This window comes from Syngnathus leptorhynchus, chromosome 3 (genome assembly GCF_054491065.1).
Source record: "Syngnathus leptorhynchus isolate UIUO chromosome 3, UIUO_Slep, whole genome shotgun sequence".
Classification (NCBI taxonomy): Eukaryota; Metazoa; Chordata; class Actinopteri; order Syngnathiformes; family Syngnathidae; genus Syngnathus; species Syngnathus leptorhynchus.
In genome coordinates, this window is record NC_141197.1 from 8967158 (window position 1) to 8978472 (window position 11315).

The following is an 11315-nucleotide window of genomic DNA, read 5'->3' on the forward strand; positions in this document are numbered from 1 at the left end:
TTTATTTTTTACCTTGGGCTTACTGAATGCTTACACATGCATAAATCCTATTGTCAGCATTTCATTAGGAGTGACAGGAAAGCGAGAGCCAGCCTATTCCAGCTGAATTAGGGTGAGAGGTGATGTACACCCAGGAATCATCATCCATCCGTCAGTCAACAGACTGACAGTCAGACAACCATTAGCACTCTTGAGTCTTCGGCTATGCCAGCGCAGCGAAAACGTGCAAACTCTTCACGGAACTGCATGAGCAGGAGAGACAGAGCTTTCAACTACAGTTGAAGATTTCAAAACAATAAGAATACGGCAACTATTAAATAAGTTACTTTTCCCTTTTAGCTCTCGGCTACATATTTATTTTCTTTTTTAAACCCATAGAATGTATGATTTCATCATGAAAATGGTAACATGTCTGCTTTTCCTGATCAAATACATGGGGTAAGGGGGGGGAGTGAAATTTGCCTCAATTCTAAATGCAGTCAGGTAATTATCAAAAACCATATGCGCTCAATAGAAATGCTTTAATGTCATGAAGTTTTATCTAGAAAGTAGGGAATTCATTCTCAGGACCCACACATACAAACATTCCATTCCAGCATTCAGTTTCATAGTTTCCCACGCAGGTGGTTGTTCCAGAGATTACATATTTGAGAATACCCCAACATCTTGGACCATATTTTCGTGCCAAGCACAAGTCGAGCGCATAACAATTTTTTTTTTTTTTTTTTAATTAGATGTTGCACGTATAGAATTGTATATAAAAGGGCGTTTATGCGATTGTGTGCCATCATGGGATGGAATTTACAGCCAACCCTCATTCCCGTTAAAGTTGGAGTTTGGAAGTACAACACTGCTTGACATTGCAGGAACTGACTCTGTGAGGTTTGAGAGATGAGATTGGTGCACGCAAATTACGTTGATAATGTATAAACTGTTTGATCTCCTTTGCGGATGATGTGGTCGGCCACGCATGTGACATGGGCAATTACAGACTGTGTGGAACCCTCGATCAAGCATCTATGTGTGACCCCTCAAGACACACTCCCTCCCCTCCAGTTGTGACGCAAAGTCATGGTAGTGCAATTCAAATATTTTTAAGATGATCACGACAACAGTTGTTGCGTGTTGTGCGGGATGTCCGATTTTGAGCCAGGAAAAACAAAGATGTGGAGTATAGAGTTGGTTCTTTATTGGCAAGATCTTGGGTTGTTTAATGGCGGCCAATACACGAGGCACGGCAACAGATGAAACAGCCCAAGATCTTGCCAATAAAGAACCAACTCTATACTCCACATCTTTGTTTTTCCTGGCTGAACATCGGACATCCCGCACAACACGCAACAGATGGTGACCCCGACATGGGTTTTGTCCAGTTGAGCAGGTTTTGACCGCTTTAAGGTGAGGTTTGCCGCTCCGATTCGGAGGTCCAGGGCCCTCACCTTCAAAAGGTAAGAGGATTTTTTCCTTCACAAACTGGGACTTCCGCACCGTAGTGGCATTGCCTTGTCTGACGCTTAGCGTATTTTGCCGTAAATTGAACGGGTTTGTGTACATGAACCTGTTCTGGTAAAGTACGGCGGACGTGTGTGGATGGAAGTTGCTTCTTTATTGGGTTTCGCACGCTGTTGTTGTGTGAGTCTCGTTTTTCATCTTGCTTTGATATAAAATTTTGGCGGTCGTGGATGTGGTTCCGAGACCTGCGTTTTGTGATTTGATATTCTTGTATTTTTGGCCGTTGAGTGTACCCGGCATTTGCTTTTGGCGGTCGTCAATGTGGTTCCGAGACCTGCGTCTTGTGGTTTGTCACGTGTGATCATTTAGCCGCTGCGTTCTCTCCCGGCATTTTTTTAATATGTGGCTGCGTTTTCTCCCGGCATTGTTTGAACGTGCGTGAGGGGTGTGGTGTTTTAATTTGCTTGTGAATGGAATGCAAGTGCTTGTTCCTTTTGTGCTTCACCTTTACCTTTTTGTCTTCCATTGTCTCCACTGTTGCTGCACTGTGAGAGGGAGAGGGGAGCGATTGTTGTACTTTGCTTGTGTATGGACTGCATGAGCTTGCTCCTTTTGTGCCTCACCTGTCCCTTTCGGTCTTCCATTGTCTCCAGTGTTGCTGCACTGTGAGAGGGAGAGGGCGGTGATTGTTGTAATTTGTTTATGACAGGGCTGTAAGAGCCGGTTCCTGTGGTGGCTCACCTGGACTGTTCTGTCTTCCATTGTCTCCACTGATGTTGGAAGGTTTGGTGGGTGAATGACAATTGTTTGATTGTGGAAATTTTGGGGGACTTGCGTGTGTAGTGCCTCACCTGTGTTTATAGACGTTGGTTCTCAAGTTAACAATAGGACATTGGCCTTGAACAGTCTTGTTGGTCTGTTGGCACTACTTTCCGTATATCCTACATACATGGATAGTGTTACGTTTGTTGGTGATATTGATAGTGCGATTTCTGATTAAGTCTACAATATGGAAGGCGAATTTGCCCTAGGGAGTGATCGGTTTGATCTGGAGGCACTCCCGTTGGCGAATAGGTGTGTGCGGACTCAATTTGATGTCGCTGTGGCGATCCATGTGGAGAATTTCCCGCCAAAGTGCCTCGAAGTTTGACGCGAAATGAATGATTGGATAAAAGACTCTCGGAGGTCAGGTCACTTCCCCTCTGTAGAGCCAGCACCAATGTAAGTGGCGCTGTTGCAAAAGACTGAAGCTAAGTTGGTGACCACATTGGAGGAATTGACTGCTGTGAAGTGGAGCGCTTTTACGCTGCGTGGTAGGAAGGATCGTCAGAGACGTCTGAAGATAGAGACGTGGCGCTCGATGGTGAGGATGTTGATGTTGGCTGCTGGTAACAAATATTGGTTGAATAGGGGATGTGCTGGCCCTGGGTCAGCGCTGGTGGGTGGGCCTGCGAGGGGGAGGCGCCTCTCCTTCTCCTCGGCTGGCTCCCCCTGGTGACTGCTCACCTCCTCTGAATACTCCCTCTGGTGGCTGCTCATTTCCTCATCAACTGCCTAGAGTCTAGTGGCTGCTATCCGCAGCTACCTGAGACTAGTGATAAGTGTGCAGGATTACTTGTGCCAGGGCCACCACCCTACCCTACATTGTTCAATGTCCACTTCTACGTCCACAGCCCCAGCGTTGCAAGCACCTATTGTGCAAATTACAGGTGGCCAAGTGGATTGTTCCATTCTCCCGTCAATACCAGGGGCTCCACGCTTGAGTCTGCTCCGGTGCCTCCGCGAGGGGGTAGTGACCCTCTGCTAGGCAATCATTTTGACCATATTTTGGCTACCATTACAGAAACAGTCTCGCGAGGTTCAACAACCGAATTTTGTCCGACATCCGAAGCAAAAATATCTCGAATTTTTTGTTCGAATACCGAATTGTTCGAGAACCGGGACGTTCGAAAACCGAGGCTCCACTGCACCTCTCTCTGGTGCAGTCAGTTATTCTAGTTACTAGCATACAAAATCTGCCAAGCGTTCAGCAATTAAGTGAGTATAAGAATCCTGAAATAAATAGATAAGTTAGGCAAAGCTATCCTGATATTTATTCATGAGTAAATTACAAAAATTACGAGTTGGCCTTTTTCTAACTTCAGTCCCCGAGCCCCCCAAATGTCTGTGCATGTCCCTTCCCTCAGATGCTCAAAGGCTTTTTATCCAGTCTCTGAAATAAAATCCCTACAGTTGAGATTTGTCAAATGGTGTAGCAGCTGGAAGGAAGGACCCAGTTACAGGTATTAGGTATTAGTTTTAAGGATTTTACAGAAACGGGTGGAAGAAAAGATTGATTATTGCTTGCTATTCCAAAGAAAGTGGCGAAATAAACGAGAGAGTGAGCTCATAGCAGCGTCTGGGAAAAATCACTGGTCCCTTGGGAGACCCGCTGAGCTCAATTACCAGGAGAATACTGTTGCAAAGGGAAGCTGAAAGGATACAGCATCGATCTGTCACACGCTGGCAGTGGGGAAGGGAGCACAGTTGAGAAGGTGCAGAAAACCATGCAAGTATAAAATCATTTTGTCCTATTTGGAAAAATGACTAATTGTAAAGTAGTCATAATAATGGTAAAGAGGATCAGCAATTACTGACCGTTTCTAAATGTTGCAGAGTGGACTGCAAACATGGGCCATGGCAGAACTCGTAATTTTAAAATAATAAAAATATAAAAAAATAAATAAATAAAAATAAATATAAATAAAAAATATAAAATATTTTTAAAACAAGGGGCAGCATCTTCACTTTGAGTCAAACTCCTTCCTATTTCATGGAGGAGGGTGAACAGACAGGTTATACCAAGATGGGAGTCGGAAGAATCAATTGATGCCATGGTAACTTCAACTTATGACAATATACGAAAGTAAAGTATGTACTGTATCTGTCCCACTATTCAAATTCTTGCTGGGATCACAAGGATTAACTCCAGAACGGTGTCTTGTGCTTTGTTTTCCTGTTATTTTGATTCAGCACTACAGAAGGATACCTTTTGACAACAAAGATGTTACGTGTCAACCATAAAACCGGTAGTGTAGAAAAGGGATGCATGCATGCTCAGTCAATACCAACTCCAAGATTCTCTGCGGCTACTCCATGAAAATCACCTCCCAGATATAATTGGAATCTGCGTGTTCATTGCTATACTACATCCTTAGCAATAATAATGACAACACAATGTTGTACTATGTAGTACCACTTAACGCCACTTGAATCGTATTACCCATCGCACATCATAAAAGCATGAGTAATTTTTATGTTTTATATAGAAATTGATATATTTTATTAATCCTGTCAGAGCAATGGTACTCAGGTCAACTTCTCTTTATAATTTATGACAATTAAGAATAGCACTTGCAAATTGCATGTTGATTTAATGATAGTTTTATGTTGAACAGTTTGACTCTAATGGATTACTTCAATTTACTTTGTCCTCTGCCAAAACTTCAAAGGGCAAATTGAAGGTCTACCAACATCCCAAAATGGATTTTGTTCGACTTTGGAGGTGCAACGATCAAAACTGTTCCTACCTGCGGCATCGAATGACAGCAATGATATAAATTATGAAGCATCTGTTCACTCTTTGGACTTCAATCAGAAAGCTTCAGGCCATAAACGGTTGCATAATTTTTGTACCTAATGGTGGCAATGCAGAACTATTGAACACTTGTGACTTGCATCTAATATATCTGCAATGCGCTTCATGAAGATGTCTTTAATTTCATAATTAGTTATGCATGTGTTGCAAAAGAAATTACTTTGTCACAAAATAAGTGACGGAAAATCAGCATTCACCCATGCAGGCTCCTTTTCAAAATGCAATTAATTACTAAATTAGATCTGGAGGGTTCATTTTTGATATGACAGCACCTACTGTGTCAGCAACAGTTTAATCTGGTGTTTTTGAGAAGGAGACAGCCACAGTTGATTGGATCTGACTACCCAGTGTAAATTTTCTAGCTTTAATGGCTTTCCTGTCTGTAACTAAAACAGTTTGAAACAATTGAATTAATTGACATATTTTGTGCAATGGCGATCAAATCATTAACTGGATTCAATTTAAAAAAAACAGTCTCTTAAAGGAGCAGTTTTATGCTATTTTAAGATTTCCACTGTAAATTTTAGGCATATGATTATGTATTACATTTGGCACAATAGCAATCAAAATTTTAACTTCTAACCTAGAAGTAAGATGCCTGGGTCACTTGAACCCTGATACCGACTGGTGTACTCGCAAACATTTGTAGGCGGACCTGAGGTGCGTTCATTGATTGCTCAAAAAGAAGGGCATCACAAAATTACATAGAAAAACTCATTCAATGCTCCAAACAGCTGTCTAGTTGTGAAAACTCCAAAATCAGAATAGCCGCATGTCAACTGAAATTGACAACTGAGTTTACACAAAATGTAAAGAACAAAAAAGAGCTAGTGGGATTTTGATAAGGAAGCAGTGGCATAGAGGTCATCCAGTGAAATAGTGGGTTCGCTGTTCGATTCCAACCCTGTCCGAGTTATGGGTCGTTGTGTCCTTGGGCAAGACACTTCTCACCCACCTTGCCTCCAGTATCACTCCCACTGGTATATGAATGTTTGGTGGTAGTCAAAAGGGCCGTAGGCAGGCACTGGCAGCCACACTTCTGTCAGCCTGCCCTAGGGCATCTATGACTACTTAGGTAGTTTATCACCATCAGTGTGAATGTGTAAGTATGAATAATGCATCTACTGTGAATGCTTTGAGTATAGGCGCCTGTATAAAAAAAAAAAAGTACCATATAAAAATTGAATGTTATCATCATCATTATTAATACCATTATCATCTTACAAGCCAAGTCTAGCTATATATAGGAAATAACTAAATAGTGCCGTATTTGTTTTGTTTTGGATATTTGACCGCTTATAAGACGGTTAAATGCGCGTTCCTCCTTTGCAATCTTTTGTCACCATCTAGTGGACAGTTAGGAGTAATGAAATAGCATGACGACAACTGTTAAAAGATTGTGATCAAAGGCGGATCTAGGATATCAGGTGCATCGCCCAGATTTATTTATTTATTTATTTTATATATTTTTTTTATTTTTTTTTATTTATTTTTTTTTATTTCATTTATATATTTACTACATGTTATTAATGGACAGTCACGTTACAGATAGCCAGCTAGCAAAATCAGTCAAAACTGCACAAATCTAGCGCATCAGTTTTTTTTTTTTTAGTTTTTTTTTTTTTTTGGTAGCCTGTCAGAGGGGGCACTCGAGTCCCAGTGGCCTGCTGTCAACACTGGCCACTCGGGAAATTTAAAAAGGAATCGGCAATATCCAAGGTTGTGCAAATAATTCAAAAAGCATTCATAAAAGCACCAGCACTAAATATAATAATTCCTACAAACGGCACCCTTTACTAGCGACCAATGAATAAACTACATCAATCGTTATGCATCACTACAGCCGGACTTCACTACCCAGAATCCACCATCAACCAGGACGCGGGCTCGCTTGCAGCAGTAACGCCCAGCGGTTCAAAATGTTTGCACTAAGCGATAAAAGTGACAAGTTAAAAAATTATCCGACTAGTTCACAAAGATGGCATCAGCTGACCAAGCAGTTTAACAACCAGCAGAAAGGAAATTTAAAAAAGATCCAGCACCTTACCGGTTGCAGGCGTTGCTCTTCCCGGTATGCAAAGTCGGATTTTGAGTTTGTGTGACACCCTTATTTAAGCGTTACTTTTGGATCGCTGACATCGTCCGCAACCAATCACAAGCCAGAGCCCCATCCAGGTAACTGCTCCGCCTCCCTAGATAGTTGCGCTGCGTTTCATGCCATAAATCTATTCCCATCAGTCGTGACAGTGCGCGCGGGACAGTCACCATGGATCATAGCGAAGATTCATCATCATGTGGATATAATCGGACTAATAATGACTTTATTAAAAACTGGACATTTTTCCAAAACCGGCGAAAAGAAAACTGTTCAGGAAGACTGCCAAGAGGCTGACGTGTTGGCTACTCGCTTTGACAACAATCTCGCTTCTTCTTGATGTCTGGGATATGAGTTAGGATGGCAAGAAGGAAGTCTTATCTTCCAAAGGAGGAGGGAACACTTGAAATCACCCAAAAAAATGGAAATAATACTTTATTGCTGTAGGAGTTATTTGTGGTATCCAGTAGTGGAAGCAATCATAAACATATTAAAGAGAGCAAACATTATGTACATTATTTATGTTATGTACATTAATTGTCTAGAGGAGACAAATGGTTAAGAAAATAGGATATTATGAGAGCAATATAAAGATAATACGATTTAAATAAAATTGTAAAAGTGACAACAAAAAGATCTGCATAATGAATTGCAAAATGTGCAATAGACCTCAAGGAGCAACAGTAAGAATTATTAGGACTTGAGTCAAATGTAATTAATTTGAGGCTTTGTAATGACTTAGTGAGTCTGAGATGTTACATTTGATCATATTGTATATTTTATGCGTATTTTCCATATTACTGCAAACACAAACACTTTCTGAACTTGTTAAAAAGTTACCTTGCAGTTCATTAAAGTCCGGCATCATCATTGGCTTCTCTTTTATTTGCCAAAGCACACTTGTGTTTCTTAATCTCATACTTATCATAGAATTTTTTATCACACACACTACAACTGAATGGTTTCTCACCAGTGTGTCTTTTGGAGTGTCTTGTCATGGTGCCTCTTTGAGAGAATCTTTGACCACACACTGTGCAGGAAAACTCTTTTTCCCCAGTGTGTGTTCGCATGTGTTTGAGCAATCCTGAGCGGTCAGTGAAACTTAAGTCGCAGACTGAACAGGCAAAAGGTTTCTCTCCCGTGTGTGTTCTTGTGTGTGTTGTTAAATTTCCCTTTAAAGAGAATGTTTTACCACAAATTGAGCAGGCAAAAGGTTTCTCACCCGTATGTGTTCTCTTGTGTTGAAGCAACCCTGAATGGTCAATGAAACTTACATTGCAGATGGAACAGGCAAACGGCTTCTCTCCGGTGTGTGTTCTGGTGTGTGTTATTAAGCTTCCCTTGATAGTGAATCTCTTCCCACACAGTGAACAAGCAAAAGGTTTCTCCCCTGTATGTGTTCTTGAGTGGCGAACTAATCCCGATCGAATACTGAAACTTAAATTGCAGACTGAGCAGGCATAAGGTTTCTCTCCCGTGTGTATTCTCATGTGTTTGACCAACGATGAACGGAGACTGAAAGTTACGTTGCAGACTGAGCAAACATAAGGTTTCTCACCAGTGTGTATTCTTGTATGTGTTGTCAGTTGTCCCTTCTGAGCAAATCGTTTACCACAGACTGAGCAGGTGTAACGCTTCTCCCCAGTGTGTGTTCTCGTGTGATTGACCAATGAAGAACGAACACTGAAACTTAAGCTGCAGACTGAGCAAGAATAGGGTTTCTCTCCAGTGTGTGTTCTCATGTGTACTTTCAAAGTATATTTGGCGTCAAAGCTTTTCCCACACTGAGAACACTCCCAACGTTTAGCCTCAGTGTGACATGTTACATCCTCTTCAGCACATTCCTCATCAGTGTCAGGTAAGTGTGAGGTTGTGTTGTCACTATCTGAGAGTGGCGCTAAGTTGTCTGCTTGTGATCCTCCACCATTGCCTCCATCACCTTCGCTCTCATCATCATCATCCCCTTCGATCTTCACAATGACACAGTTAAAGGGCAATTTAGTGATAGCCGACTCCTCCTCTTCTTCTTTAACATCAGTGGACCTCTCATTTTCATCTTCATCACTGCATGGGGGCTCCGGGCCCTGTTTCGCTTTAATGTCAGTGGTCTCTGAGTCCTCCTCTTCTTCTTCTTTAATGCAGTAGGGCTCCAGCACATCTTCCTCATTCAAATCGGAGGTCTCTTGCATCTGCTGCTCAGCAGGATCTTCATGAATGACTGCAAGAGGGGTGAAGATGTCAAGAACAGGTAGAATTGTGAATCCAATCCTCAACATCAACATGACTCCACATTTACGTCACACAGTGCCCGCATCTTTAACTTTATGACTGAGGAATTCATTACAAAAACGAAATATATACAGGAATGCTGTTAAAAATAAAAAGAATTAACTAGAAAATGATCAAGAGATGAACAAACCTGCTCCGTGTCTCACATGAGGCTTCTTGAAAACAACGTCCTGTAGTTGATGTTGTTGCTCGTTCTCCTCTTTTGTTCGACAGAGTTCACCCTCGTAGCCATTTTTGATACTTTTTGCACACATTTCACACGATGATGACCAACACTTTACACTCACTCTTGATCTCCGCGTAGCGATACGATGCTAATAAACGCGTCTCTTTGTTCGGAGCTAAGCTATCGTAAGAAGCTTAAAAGTACACTAAAACGAGTTTATACAAATATGACGATTCCCTCAATGAGGTTTTACTCCAGTAAGAGAGTAATGGGACATTATGTGTCGAGGCTTAAGTGCTTTCTGTAGGAATTTGGGGAGAGGCATTAAATGAAGCTCGTGTAGTGACGCAAAACGTATACGGAAGTACAGCAGTAGCGGAAGTTGGACGGCAAGCTCACTTGGACAAACTACACGTCACGATCACAAAACTGTGGCTTTTTATTGCTACATATAACTTCGCAAATTTTTATCGGATTCTGATATACGTTTTATTTATGTTTTATGGCGGATGATTGCAGCTGTATACCCGGTTTTCATATAATATTACCAATTACAAATAAAGACGCTATGTTTTCTTTTTAAAACGTGTATACTTTATGTGATATCTGTGGAATTAAATACGAAAACAAATCAGATATTGCATAAAAATGTCTCTTTTGTACTGTGCTAATTTGCTGAGTTCATGTGTCATGACAGAAAGTATGTTTGAAATTACTAGGGGGAGCAGTAATTTAGCAAACCAACAATTACTATTAGCCCTTTACATTGAGGCACTTGCTCGTACAGGTATGGATACTGATTTTAGTACTCTTCTTGAACATGTCGGAAGTTGTATGGTCGCGCTAGACATAAGCGGAAGTAGAAAGCGGAAATGAAACGGAAAGTCCATTTGGACAAATCTGTTCCAATTGACAAACTGCGTTTGTGTTTAACGGATATTGTATTGTTTTTACACACAAACTAATTTACAGTATTTTCTTTTCACTATTTGTATGACAGTGTTAAAAAATGTGATTTTAAACATTGCCTCTACAATAAATAACGGGCTTATGATCTGGTTATGTTGCTGGCTATGGGCGTGACTTAAAAGGGTTCATAAATATGGGAGAGTCCTCTAAAATGGGGCGTTTCCACTGTTTTGCCAACATTGTCTCATGATACCAATAGCAGTTTGGTCACAAATGTGCTACACTTAAAACATAAACAAAAATTATTTTAGGAGAACATGAAGACGACACCTTTTATTTGCTTTTGTCGGCAACATAAATTAATGTGGCAACCCAGGGCTTAAGTGACATTTGTGCTTTTAAGCCAGTTTACTTGCCCAATCACGGCAATGCTGAAATGATACAAGCAAATGTGAGGCCACAGTTTGAACGGATTACATTGCGGAAGAATACATTTTGGAAATGAGGAATCCAGCCACTTCTACTTCCATGAGGATTAGTTTGGAGGAAAGAAATTAACTGAGGACTACGAAAGCCAGTTAATACATCACAGCATATTATAACCAAACAGACAAATAATGTAAATGCATCCTCCAGCTTCAAATCTGCACTTGGTTCACAAACAACACTTTTGAAACTTTTTAATCACACACACTTTTAGCAAAACATTCTCACGAGAGTATTTTTTTATGTGGTGAATGAAGGACGTATGGTAACTAAAACTTGTG

The 11315-nt window shown here is 41.0% G+C and overlaps 1 protein-coding gene across 1 annotated transcript; it reads right to left on the reverse strand.

The window, feature by feature from the left end:
* Positions 1 to 7563: 7563 nt before the first annotated feature.
* On the reverse strand, positions 7564 to 9987 carry LOC147059111 (uncharacterized). Its single transcript, XM_085908309.1, has 2 exons — positions 9604 to 9987; positions 7564 to 9402 (listed from the first exon to the last, which is right to left on the reverse strand). The coding sequence occupies exons 1-2, from the start codon at positions 9725 to 9727 to the stop codon at positions 8036 to 8038; spliced, it is 1491 nt and encodes a 496-aa protein (XP_085764435.1). The 5' UTR covers positions 9728 to 9987; the 3' UTR covers positions 7564 to 8035.
* Positions 9988 to 11315: the final 1328 nt, after the last annotated feature.